The 14267-nt window shown below is 35.4% G+C and overlaps 1 protein-coding gene across 1 annotated transcript; it reads right to left on the reverse strand.

Moving 5' to 3' along the window:
• Positions 1-825: 825 nt before the first annotated feature.
• Positions 826-8598, reverse strand: LOC18434518 (uncharacterized). Its single transcript, XM_020667374.2, has 6 exons — positions 8537-8598; positions 6636-7217; positions 4853-5126; positions 4393-4536; positions 2737-2979; positions 826-1154 (listed from the first exon to the last, which is right to left on the reverse strand). The coding sequence occupies exons 2-6, from the start codon at positions 7199-7201 to the stop codon at positions 984-986; spliced, it is 1398 nt and encodes a 465-aa protein (XP_020523033.2). The 5' UTR covers positions 7202-7217; positions 8537-8598; the 3' UTR covers positions 826-983.
• Positions 8599-14267: the final 5669 nt, after the last annotated feature.

Genomic DNA, 14267 nt, shown 5'->3' on the forward strand with positions numbered 1-14267 from the left:
AAAACTTAATTATTCCCGATCCAGATCACTGACACGTGGATAGTTTATTGGTAAATACGACATTCATTTTACATTTACCTATCTATTTCACATATATTTATAAGTTTAAATGTCTAATAGAAAATGCTCATTGTTCAAAAATTGCAAGTTTATGAGATATACAATGAGAACAATTTGGATTTTTTTCCCTCCTCGTCTCACATAGTTGTTTGGGTATCTTAATTTTTTTTTTCGAATTTAATAAAATCCCCTGCTCCATCCCCTTGCCTCTCAACCCATTCGCTATGGCCCTAATTCTAAGTTCTTCCTCTTACCATTTTTGGGTATCAGAACTCATGCCAGATCCTGTAATCCTGACATCTTCAACCTCTTTCTCTCTCTCTCTCTCTCTCAAAAACATCCACTATGGGCACTATGGGCCCAATAAGTATATCTTTTGCCATTTGGGGCATCACAACTCGTTTCGGACCCTGTAACATAACGCTCATGTCAAGCACTGTAAACCAACTTCACCTGCAAATCACTTTCTGTTGTAGTTCCTTTTTTCACTTGTAATACAACAGGTGGGAGCCCGCTAAAAAATGACTTGCAAATTCCACAAAAAGAAAAGAAAAGAAGGAAAATTGCTATCTCATCCTATATAAAAAATTGATTAATAATTTAATTGAAAACTTAAAATAATTGATATAATAGATGATCCAAACTTTCATGATATGCCTCTAGCCAATGCAACGTGGGGTCCCTCCGAAACCTGCACTAATCTAAGCCAATTAAAAGATATTCAAAGGCTTCATAGAAATAAGACATCTCATTGACACCATCCAATGCAGTACACAACTATTTATTTTTCATTAAGGCTTCATAGAAATAAGACATCTCATTGAGACCATGCAATGCAGTATACAACTATAAGCTTTCCATTATTTTTAATTACATATTGAGACTTTGGCATTGACTATCAAATATCTAAAGCAAACCATGAGTTAGGCATCAAGAGCATAGGGCTGCTGGCCATTAATGGACTCATAAGCTTGTTCCTCTTCTTTTGTCTTGAGAACATAAGCAAACCCAAGAACCAAGGCTAGAGCCACTCCAACCAAAACAAATGTGAGAAAATATACATTCAATTTTGCTTGTTGAACAGATTGCACACCCTGCAAATGTTGTAGTACAAAGTCATGAGTAAAGTTTTAGGAAGAGTTGACAAATTGCAAATGGAAATTCAAGATCAGGAAACACCAAACAATGACAGTTGGCAAATTGCAAATGGAAATTCAAGATCAGGAAACACCAAACAATGACACAGTTGGCAAATTGCAAATGGAAATTCAAGATCAGGAAACACCAAACAATGACACAGTTGGCAAATTGCAAATGGAAATTCAAGATCAAGAAACACCAAACAATGACACAGTTGGCAAATTGCAAATGGAAATTCAAGATCAAGAAACACCAAACAATGACACAGTTGGCAAATTGCAAATGGAAATTCAAGATCAAGAAACACCAAACAATAACAGTCAATAGAAGAAGTTGGCTCTCAATGTATACTAATCAACTCATACATATAGACTACAGTTCTCATTCTTGATTAATTCTTATTGATAGGGTTGTGATTGGCTCCGATTCCCTCCATCTGGATCCAACTTGATCGGCCCAGCATCCGACCTGGACTTGAACCATACTGGGACTGTTCAACCCAGATCCGACGAATTAACTGAGTAGGTTAAGGGTCCAGAACCCAGACCTGACCCAGGTCTTGGATTTGAACTGGGACAAAGGTTGGATTCGCTTTGTGACCGCATGAGCCATTCGATAGCCCCACTTACTGAGATCATTTCCTAGGAATTTTACACAAACATGCATTTTCTAAAAATTCTTTAGAAATGTCAAAGAAAATTATTTTCTCTATATTATTATTTTCTATATGTTTTTTCACTTATACGTTCTACATATGTTCAAAACTCACATCTAGCATTAGTTCAGATATCGGAATTAAATCTATTTTTTCTTTTAGACTGATATATACACAATTGCAAATAAATTTATTTATTTCAAATTAGTTTAAGGAAAACATAAAAAACAAGTAAAGGTCATTATTCTCACTGTGCAAACAAAAAATACATATTTTCCTAGTCCCTGATTACGTGATAATTCTTGAAATACTTCCTGAAATTTTATATTATAATATGCAAAATAAATAAATGAAAGCATGACAAATAACTTAGCCAAATTGAAAGCATGTAAAACATTTTAACAAACATAAAGAAAGAAGGCATTTTGGTCTTCTTTTCTTACAACAAGAGCAGCAGCACCATCACCATCACCACCACCGACGACAACAACAATTTCATATCGCTCTTTATTTGCATGAAAAATAACCTGCTAATTGGGTGGTCAGATCAATGTGCTTGGGATCTCAATAGGCAACTTTTTATTTTGTATTTTTTTGAAAATACTCATCTGAAATGATTCTAATTTGTGTCCCAAAATCCCAAATCATGACAATCCTCCTAAGCAGGTCTTTTGCTCAAGGAATAAGTGTATAGCGTGCTGTAACTGTATGCGCTAGAAAATAGACATTACTTTTGCTTTGATAAAAACAAGTTCGCCATCTAAGCAATGATCAAAAGACCTTTTACAATAGTTAAAACACTACTCTTGTCTCTTTTTTCTTTTCTAACAAGCAAAACGTGAAAGAATGATCCATGAAGCTTAGAGAGAAAGCTGCCTTACTTGAATAGAGGCTAGTGAATTGCCGGTGGGTTCTGCAACCAAAATGTAGAATAGGCCCATGACACCAGTGTGCATTGTAGCACCACTGTACCTTGATTCCAGTGTCAATGTTTCCCCATCCTTTACTTTGACAGAGCCTGGTTCAGGATAACAAGTGCTCATCCCTACAATGTAACCAGCTTCATTTCCTGCCTCTTCTCCCTTCCCATAAGTTGGCATGGAATTGCATATAACTCTGCCATCCTATAATCAAAAGCATGGTTTGTGAGTTTCGAAGTGGCATCTCTCTCTCTCTCTCTTAGTACCATCTGGGCATTCTAGAGCTTACGGCTTTTTTTCTTAATTTAAAAAGGAAAAAAGAAAAGATTATGTAGAAGGGCAGTGAACTTATAAGGCAATTACGTTTCTTATGTACCTCTCTCCGCCTAATGAAATAGTGGACTCACCTATGTCTTGCCAAGTTTCATATCCTTATTTTGCAAATGATTGAATACTAAGTAGTGATGCTAAGAGTAGCTGCTTAGGCTATGAAGTAAGAACTCGAACGCTATCTTCGAGTTGAGGCATGTGAATCCTCTAAAAATTTTTCTTAGACATCAAAGCTGAGCCTCTCAAAGGTATCACTAGGGAAGCTCTTTGGTAAGATGTAACCAATTCAACAACAAAAGTCGATAGATCAGTGTTTTAAACAATAGACTAGTGACGGGACTTGCTAGGGTACCAAGTCCGAGTCAGGCAACTGACATGGCAGTCCTAGCGAGACTTGGTGGAGCACTTAAAAAATAGGGAAAAAGATGTAGATCGGTCGAAGAACCCTCTATTCCCTATTTTGCCCTCCTCAAAAGTGCTCTTTTCTTTTTCACTTATTCCCCAAGATGTAAATCACTTTTGTTTCTCCTTTTAATCCCATCAACTCTCATTTCCATAGAAGATGAAAGCGGGATTATCCATTATTTACTCCTATAAATAAAGGGTAACAGGGGAGGTTGATGGGTGTAAAGGGAGAAAGGGAAAAAAGTAAAGAGAGAAAGGGCGGAGGGTAACAGGGTAGAGAGAGAAAAGGATATTTTCATGGGGTGGAAAGAGAAAGGGAGAAAAGTAATAGGATAGAAAGAGGGGGATGGTCATGGGTAGAGAAAGAAAGGAGGCGAGGAGGGTCCTGGGTAGAGAGAGAAAGGAGGCGAGGGTGATGGGGTAGAGAGAGAAAGGGAGAAGGTTCATAGCAGGTAGAGCCAATGGTATTAAAAAGACCATGGGAACTGGCTAGACTCATCCCCAAGGTTTTTCATCTGAACTTGGCAGGCTGCTGAGTTTGAGTTGGACTTGAGTTTTAAATCACTCGGGGAGATAGTTGCTCAACCAATCTGGAAAGGGATATCCTTCTGACTGAAAGGAGATTTGATTCCATCATGATGAAGATGAAGAAGAATGGTCTTCATAATTTTCAGAGGTGTATCTCTAAAATATTGGTATTAATTGTCCTTGTAGAGGAATCAATGTTCAAAAACTTGGCTCAGGCTCCGGCTTGGGACTCCTTGCCCAAGCCCAGTTACTACGGCGAGCCCTAAGGTCTATAACATGCTTTTGGAGACCTTTCTTCCCTATATTGACTATTATATTGTTCACAAAGAAGTCTTAGAAAGAATGGATTTTCACCTGGCCAAAAAGTGTAGATCCCACTCCACCACTATGCTGGTGTGCCACACCGTAAATAACATCTCCACCATGTGGTATCACAATACTGGTTTTCCTGTCATCACCGCACTTGGGTGAACCACAAGATTGAACATCATATTCCACCTGCACAATTACTAAAATCAGTTCTATATGTCAATATGTAGAGTCCTCCCATGCAACTTTGCTTTCCTGGAAAAGAGAAATTCACAAACACCTTAGCCTCTTAGAAAAAATAGAATTAAATGCCTACTGTTTGTTAACTAGTTAGTAATTTTAATTTCTGTAAAGTTCATGTGATTCAGATCAGGGTCTTTCCATTGGCAAAATGCTCAACATACCAATTGAGCTACAGACATGAATATATCATTCTCAGTTTGTGACTTCACAATAAATGTAAATTTTCTCTTTAGTACTAATTAGAAGAAAAGGGTATATATACCTGGCAACCAATTCGCTCATTGGTTCGGGTTGAATTTGCAATCCTTTCCCCAGTATCGGTAACATCAAATATGTAAATCTTAACAGGCACAATGCTATTATCCCATTCCACCCATTTTACAGTGTATTTCAAGTACAGGCCCCTTGCACCCAAACCATTGAAACCATCCTTGAGCTTGCATTTTGTGCCATGGTAGCAGCATCTCAAACCCCCCTTGTAATTATCTCTGATAGGCTTTCCTCTACCATCCTTAGTCACATTATATAGATCACACCTGCACAATTAAATTTTATTCAGGTAAAGCGTCAATGAGAAATATAGTGAACTTCTAAGTGCAAGATATTTTCAGTCTTGAAAAGTTACCGATTCTCCCTTTTGACATGAAATCCAAATATTAATTCCACAAAATTTTCAACCTTCTCTCTTTCTATGATCTGAGCTTCACTAAAGATTAAAAGATTTTCCTCTTCTAAAGATGATATATAATAGATAGGGTTCAGAGTAATGTTTGTGTTGCTCTTGATAACTAATGCAAACCTATAAACAGTTTTTGAAAAATACAACAAAATTCTGATAAAGATGACAAAAACATAGAATACGTTGGTCATAAATCATCTTAACAATGATGATGCAGCTTTTTTTTGTGGAGTTAAATGAGATTTCCAAATTTGGACCATCCTGTTCCAGCCAATACGCCCCAATCACTAAGCCAAACCCTTGAAATAACTACTGGCAAGTCGAGATCAAAACCAGATATCAATGATGGCGATTTCGCATTTTGAGGTCGCTATTAGACTTGATGAAAACAGATTGCATTTGGCTTATGTATCTTTTTTTTTTTTTATTGGTAGTGTTTGGAATTCAGTATCAATTTCTTGTTTATTTGGAATTGAATCGTTCAACTTGTGGGAAACACCTTTTACCCACATAGAATGTGTATCATTTTTATGCATATCGCTCAGCTTTTTTGGGCAGAATTACATTTGTTCTGGGTACCATTCGTATTGTAATTCTCTAGACTGAATTATCAGTAAAACTTTATCACCTTACTACAGTACCCATAGAAGTAAAAAGTAAGAGTTGATGATATTTAACCAAAACACCAAATTGGGAAATCAATTTGAATCCCAAAATATGCATCTCTTGTAAAATCTAAACTCAATATTCATTTAATGTTATCTGTCATTACTACTCTGGGCATGTTTAGAAGTTATCTATGTGGTTTTAGTCCTATATGAATGTGTTTGATCCATTTCCTCTATATAAGGAGAAGGTTGGGCACGCCATTAACAGGAACATGGATGATATGATGCTTACGGCATGAAGGTGCTCTTTATTCATAAAGTGGTCATGCCAACCTTTTGTATGAAAAGGATACATGAATTCACTAGTCTATTAGTCATCTTTTGCAGGTTAATATGCTTTTTTTATATAATTATTCAAGATAGAACGAATAATTGGTGGTCATGGATGGGATATTTGTAAGTGTAAAAAACTGTCTATAAGGCCATCACCGTTCAATAAAATGATGGATGGTGATGGAGAGAATGGGACAGATCAAAAGTGTCATTTCCTATTCTGACATGTTACTATCCTTTCCCATAACCATCCAACATATCATCCAACAGTGACAACCCACCCATGTATTCTCCATAGCCCATTGGGTTATAGTATACTTTGCCTGCATAGAACTTTGCATTGAAATAGCAATTTGAGAAATAAGAAATAAGAGAGGACAAAAAACATAGAGGGAGAGCAAAAACATGGACAAAAAAGATCACACCTGCATTCAGTGCACCCAGCTCGGTCCTCAACCCCTCTCGTATCGATCGCATGAATGTTCAATAACCACCTCTCCTCATACCCCTCAGGAATAAGTGTAGGATTCCCAACCTCAATACCATACGGGTCGGGTATGCTCGTCCGTGTATGGCGAGTCTCAGATCCGAGGCCAAAGTATTGGCCTAGTGTCTCTTGACACACACCACCATTCCTCACCCATATAAAGGACTTCAATTCGGTCTCAGATTCTGGGTCTTTGGAAACATTCTTTAATAGACCATAGTATCTCATGACTACCCAATGGTGAAGGTAAGTTTCATGGAGTGGAATGGAATTTCCGGCTTCATCGATCACCTCTGCGTCGAACTCTTTAAGGGCAATGTGGCCCTTTGGAAAGTCTACATTTAAGTAAAATTTATTTTGGACATGACCATGTCCTAGGATAAATTTGGGTGATAAAAAGACAGAGGTTTTGAGGTTGGGTTCCTGGGTCTTGAGGGATACTGAGACATGGATTGAAATGAGTATGAGGAAGACTGACAGTAGCAAGCATTTGGAACCCATCATACTTCTTAATATGAAACTGCATGTGTATCAATGATAACTAGTGGTTAGCAAAAGCAAATAATTCTAGTTACACTACCTTCATGGGCCATCTTGACATGGAACTACATAAATTGCTATTACAATTTAGATATGGGAAAGTGCACTGTAGAAATCTGCATATGATGAGGTGACAATCGCATTATGTCGAACCAACCTGGGGTCCAGGTTTGTACAGCCGGGCCGGGTCTGGGTCCACTTAGACTTGGACCTGATTAGGAATGAGCTGGAAATCGTCCAACCCAACCAAACTGGGTCGGAAAGCATCTCTTTCGTTCTCTATCTCTCTCTTTTTTTTTTTTTTTTAAGTATCTTCTTAAAATTCTCTTTAATAAAAAGGACAAAGACCCTTCTAGTTATGTAAATAGTGAAGCTAAATAAGCAAGTCACCCGGAGCGTATAGGTGGCCGATCAGGGTCTAAGACGCACCTGTTTCCATTGGGTTTTCTATTTTTCATTTTTTCAGTACAAGAAACACCAAAAAGAAACAGCGAGCCGGCTCTCGGCCGATATTTTTCATTTTTGAGAAAGTTCTCTTCTTTTTTTTCTCAATCACTGATAATTGATATTCCCTGAGAATTGTTCAAAACTTGTCACTTTTTTTACTTCATTTTATTTTTATTGTGTTTATGGGATGCCATTTGTCAAAAGAAGTTCATTTTACTAAATTTACCTCCTGAAAATAAATGTCCCCAAAAGCTCTTTTGCTTAAAAATGGACTAATCAATACGTTCTCAAAAGCAAAACGGTTCCTGGATAAGTTTGTCAATTACAAAAAGTTGTGAGCAATACAAACTATTCGGGCCACACCCCAGAGTATACTGTAAATCTTCACCAACACATGAGAGAATCACAGAAAAAGAATATAGAAATCTATAGATGGAAAAAGGTAAAAAAATGCATCAATAAAATACGTAAACTACATAAATAAAATCATATTTCCCCCAAAAAAATTTCAATAAAATCAATTAGAAGTTCTAAAAAAAGAAAAAGACACAATACATCATATTTCGCCCAAAAAAATAAAAACGTTGATAAATGGGGATATTTAATTCCAGAAAAAAGGGATAAATTGGTTTTGGGAAGAACTCAAATTCCAGGTTGCATTCAGTTCTGGTTCACCGCCTCTCCTCGTCAAGAAAGGAAAAACGAAAAAAAGAAATGAATTAAGCAATAAAAAGTGGTTTTAATTAAGAAAAAGGACGCCAACTGATTTGCAAACAATAAAATATCGATAAAATCCAAACAAATAGAACTAAATTTCATTACTGTTAAGAAAAAACCAAAAAGAAGTTTTACCTGGCTGTGTACTGTTCCAAGTTGAGGCCAGCAATGGAGAAGTATTACCTGTGGACTCGACAGATGAATTTAAAGGCTGGAGGACACATAAATACTACTTATGCTGTATACAATATCGAACCTACCCTTTTTAGTTTTTTTCGTGCAAATGGTCTTGTAGAGACTGAGCGATTGTTGTTATTTTTAAAAAAAAACTTTGGGTGTAGATTCATCTGCACAGCGTGCACTAAATAAAATAAAAGGTTAATATAAAATTTGCCAAAATACTTTTAAAAGGTTTAAGGGTATTTTATTTAATTTATTTAAAAGTGCGGTTTGTACGGAACAAAGGCTCTAAACAATCAAAGTAAAACACATCTTCAAATAGTATTGAGAAATATAGTTTCAATACTAAAAATCTTTATAATATCCTTAAAATATATTTTCATCTTTCATTATAAAATTTAAAGCTTCAAAAATAATGTAAATCGAGTATATTTATAAAAACTTACAAATCTTGAAAATCAACGGTCCAATAATGAGTTATTAGATGTTCTATTTTTAAAACTTGAAATCTATTTTTTTTTGCTCATTTCTATGTATCTTCATATCGAGATGATCAATTTGAGGATATTTGGGCATCAAAAGACCTCTTCTAGTGAAAATTTTGAGGTGAGTTTTAATTTGATTGTTTAGATCCTCGACTCTATATAAACCTTTTCTTTTATTTAATCCCAATACAAATTGTAATAAAAAATAAATATAAAAAAAATTAGTTTGAGGCTCATAGATAGGGATGGATTCCTTTTTTTTTGGAGTTAGAATAAGGTTCAATTTGAACAGTTTAAAAGAGCTAATGCAGTATTCAAGTGTAAATATCACATAGACCATGTCGTACCATACCCTAATTTTAGGGCTACCGAGAGAGTTGAAGAGAGGAAAAGCAGAATTTTAGGAACACTGCATATATGGAATTGACCAACTCCCATAAATATGTTATGTTTAACGATGATGCTATTAAATTAGTCATATTATAATAATATAACGGAATGGTCTCCTTGTACACAATCCCGAATATAATATTGTAAACATTGTTTTATTCTTCTATTATTTTCCTACCGTCCATCGCGCTAATAGACTGGTACTAAATAAAACAATGGAAAAGAATGGATAATGGTGCTAAAAGAAATTCAGGGTTTTTAAGTCCTTCAAATAGAGAAATCTTGGAAAGAGACGTAATCAGAGTATGAATTCTACAACTTTCTAGATTGTGAAGTGACGTTTTTTTTTATTTTTTTATTTGGCCATTTATTTCAGCAGACGTAAGCGATTGCGTAGCGGCATGGCACCTAATGCAACTGCAAGTATTCACCCATCAAATTTGGAGTCTATTACATTTAGAGAGAGAGATAGAGATAGAGATAGAGAGAGAAAAGGGAGGCAAGAAATGGCTTTGTTATGTACTTATATTCAAATAAGAGAGAGAACATTCTGGAGAGGGGTTGCTTTGCTATATTAATTTTGGAGTTAGGTCAAGATATAAGAACTGGGAATCTCAAAGGGTTGGTCCCACCAAGGTTGTATTTATTAAGCTAGAAACAAAATAGAAGAGATAATAAAGTATAAAACACACATTAGAATACAAAATAAAAGAGAGAATAAAGTATAAAACACACATTAGAATACAAAATTTATGTGTTCATCCAATAGAGCTATATCGGCGGGTACATCAAATTGAAATCCGTTATACCAATGAAAGTTACATCATAGATCCACTATACAAAAATTTACATAATAGATTTTGAGATAGAGAGTTACCTTTCTATATCAAATAGTTAATTCTCCCTACTCTCCCAATCAATACGATTTTGGGACATAACATATCTAATCTTCGACAAAACCCAATCGAGTAAACTTTTTTAGATCCGCTCTCCTGATCAATACGATCCATCGATCTCTCATCTCTATTCCATAGCTAAACCACTGTACAAAGAAGAGACCATATCCATTCCACCATCAAGGAGGAGAACTTTGACAGGATCCATGACTTTCTCTTTTTAAAAGGGAAAACTATTTTTATGAATTTTTCATTTTTTGTCAAATAAATTCCTTCATTATTCTTGCTAAAAATAATGTTTGCTATCATATTTCTCCACTTAAATAAAAAGTTCGCATACTTTGTCATGTGTTGTTCTTCAACCGAATGAATAAACACTAACCTTGTATTGAACCATGCACTCTGACACCACTTGTTAAGATTTAAGAACCCTCTTAGACGCAAAAACAACAATCCCAAATGTCGGATCCCCACCAAGATAAAAAAATAGGAGAGAGCACGACCCATAATATGAGAAATAAAGCATAAAACACACACCAAAATAACACAAATATTTACATGATTCACCCAAGAGGGCTAAATTGGCACGGCAAACTAAAATCTATTATACCAATGAAAGTAACATCATAGATTTTGGGGCAAAGAGCTCTCTATAATCCTCGACAAAAGCTAGTCGAGCAAACCCATTTTTAGACCTGATCTCCCATTCAGCATGAACCGCCTACCTTTTATCTCTATTCCACAGCTAAACCACTGTCCAGGACAAGACCGTCTCCAGCTAAACCACTGTCCAGGAAGAGACCATCTCCAGCTAAACTACTGTCCAGGAAGAGACCATCTTCAGCTAAACCTATCCAAGAAGAGACCATCTCCAGCTAAACCACTGTTTAGAAAGAGACCATCTCCATTCCATTGTCCAGGTAGAAAACTTTAAAAGCAACCATGACTTTCTCTCTCTAAAATGGAAAACTACAAAAAATCTCTATAGGAACCGGCTTCTCTACAAGAAACCAAGCTCGGTGGAGAACTTTGAGAGCAACTATGACTTTTCTCTTTAAAAGGGAAAGCTACCCAAAATCTCCATGGGAACTGGCTTCTCTACAAGAAACCGACTTTCATTATACAAGAGGCACATCAGTGATGTTCTCTCCATAAGAAGCTCTCTTCCTTCTAAGGGAGGGAGGCATTGTCAATGCATAGGGAAATTTGCATCTTTTTTTAAAGGAAATCACATTTTTCATATGGTGGCTTAAATAGGGCACACAAATTCTCTACTCTTTCATCCGGGTTAGGAGTCACACCAAATAAGAAACTTCGTATCGGTGTTACATATATTTCAAAAACCAAGAGCTATATCCCACAGTTCAAATCTTTTTGGATTTTTATTTTTTTAAAAAAAACTTATCGATACCGATCTCAATTCTACATAATATGAGATTTTTGTATGATGGGTGATTTTGGATACTCACCATTCTTAAAAAAGAAACGGGATTGTTAAATTTAAATAAGAGAGAGGATTCAAGAGAGAGAAAAAGAACGTTCAAGAAAGAGAGAGAGGATCTATTCGCTATGTCAATTTTGGAGTATACAGAAAGTCGTAAAAATCGATAAAGTGGAGAGAGACATCAATTTTGGAGTATTCAAAAGGTCGTCAACATCGATAAAGAGGAGAGAGAGATGGGTACGTCTGTCGTGTTTCGAGTTATATAGGAACCGGTCGAGAGAGATTTCTTTTTTTTTGTTGGGAAAAACAAAAACATCTTTATCTATTTCTGCTTTTTATTCTTAGTATGCAGCATGTTGCACAAATCAACCCGCCAGTATGTCTATTTAGGCTTGGAAATAGGTTGGTAGGTCTTAAGTTTTGTCTGTACCCAACTAGGACCCGTGTTGGGTCCAAATCAATTGGACAGACCCAAATCCGACCTACGTTGTCCGGTCGGGTTGGCCTCTAAATAAATAAAAAATAAAAATTATTTTGAATATTTTATGCTCTATAGTTACTATTATTTATAGGGAAAAGTTTATATAGAGCCAGGGCTCTAAACAATCAAACTAGGTTGTTTTGATGCTCAAATATCTTCAAGCTGATCATCTCGATGCATGGATATGAGAAAAAAATAGATTTCAAGTTTTGGAAATAGTATATTTTGTAACGTATTTTTGGACTGTCAATTTCAAAAATTTTCATAGATTTGCTCCATGTATTAATATATAGTGGGCAAGCTTTCTATGTTTTTCCTACAGTATAGAAGTTCTGTCCTCCTTTTTATCCAACCGTCCATTATGAATGGAGGGCTAAGATTGCCCCAATCACAATGTCACGTCTCTATATATTTTTTTTTTAATTTTTTTTTCTATAAGCTAATTTGACACCAAATTTTGGATGTCCAATCCTCCATTAAACTCGCACTAGCGAAAAATATAAAAAAAATATTTTCAATAAAATAAAATGACCAAAATACCCTTAAAAATTTTAAGGGGTATTTTGGTCATTATATTTTATTGAAAAATTATTTTTAATATTTTTTATAGGTGCACCCCAATGAGAAGATGGTACATACCAAATTTCATATTCATAGAATTTATATAAAAAAAACTTAAAAATAAAATAATTTGAGATGTCGAATCTAAAATCAAATGGTGAGTGACTCTCTTGATCAAACTTGAACGGCTGGATGGTAAAGGGAGGATATAACTTCTATGTTGTAGGGGAATCATGGAAACTTTTCCCATGTCTACTAGGGTCAAGTGGTCCATTGTTTAGGTCCAGACCTTAACACAGTCCGGTTGACTCTCATCAAGTTTTTGGGTCGACCCGATCCATTTCTCATCCCTATATCTATCTTAGAAAGCACCGTGGTTTGCAAACCACTTGGCGCTTAATTAATGTACTTGGAAACTGTTTATAAGAATGTTATGTTTGGATAAGTGATTATCATATTTTTAACGGAAAAGAAAATTTATAGAAAAGTATACTTAAAGAATTAATTATTTGGGATAGAGGTTGGGGTTGCGGTGGTAGTACCTCTACACTTTAGTCACCAAGTTATGGTTTCATTTCTACTACTAACATCACCTCATTGATATACCTTAAAAAATGCTAACTCTTGATCTAATTGAAAAACCGGGTAGAGGTTACCCAAAACAAAGTAATAACTATTTAATTAATATTTTAATTATTTATCACTATTATAATTGATAAGAGTAATGATAATATGTGATCCTCCCACACTCTTGTGAGTACAATCCCAAAGGATCACCATTACATTTTGATACAAATCTCTAAAAAAGTTATCAATAAAACTATTCACCCAAGTCCCACACTCTTGTCGTAACTTTTCTAGAGATTTATGTCAAAATTTAATGGTGATTTTTTGGTGTTCTACTCACATGAGTATGTGAAGATATCCTAGTGTCATTACTCTAACTGATAATTAGCATCTTTTGTTTTTTTCATCATGCAGCATGGCATCCAAGTGGTATAACAAAATAGAGCACCAGACTAAACTAAATAGTTATATACAATTTATGCCTGTGATCTTGTGAAATTGGCGTCACATGACTGGAAAATTGGATAGCTACGGTGAGCTAAACTTGGATAGCTATGTGTTATTTCTCCTATACAACCGAGCAAAAATTTTAGTAGATTTGGGGGTAATCAATAGTACAATCTCAACTTCCCGATTTCAAATTTGATAGTTAGGGGTGATCAGGACTTTTTTTTTTTATATAAAAGGTAAAATGGATCTTATGATATTAGTAAACAATGTTCATGATTATAAACTCAATAATGCATGTTCCCATAGGAGCAAAATTGTACATTTGCTCCCTCAAGCAAAAAGCCTACATTGAATCACAAGATGAATAATTTCCAAGGAAAGAGCCTTGAATTTTATATACCTAGATCTGAAT

The sequence above is a fragment of the Amborella trichopoda genome, chromosome 6 (genome assembly GCF_054954075.1).
Source record: "Amborella trichopoda isolate Santa Cruz 75 chromosome 6, AtrichopodaSantaCruz75HAP2 v2.0, whole genome shotgun sequence".
Taxonomy (NCBI): Eukaryota; Viridiplantae; Streptophyta; class Magnoliopsida; order Amborellales; family Amborellaceae; genus Amborella; species Amborella trichopoda.

Bases quoted from the DNA above. Each gene is read 5' to 3' on its own strand.
- LOC18434518 (XM_020667374.2), bottom strand. From the start codon at position 7,201: ATGATGGGTTCCAAATGCTTGCTACTGTCAGTCTTCCTCATACTCATT. The intron at 5,127-6,635 runs GTGTGATCTTTT...TTAATTGTGCAG, and splicing joins GCTGGGTGCACTGAATGCAG to GTGTGATCTATATAATGTGA. The intron at 1,155-2,736 runs GTAAGGCAGCTT...CAACATTTGCAG, and splicing joins ATTCACTAGCCTCTATTCAA to GGTGTGCAATCTGTTCAACA.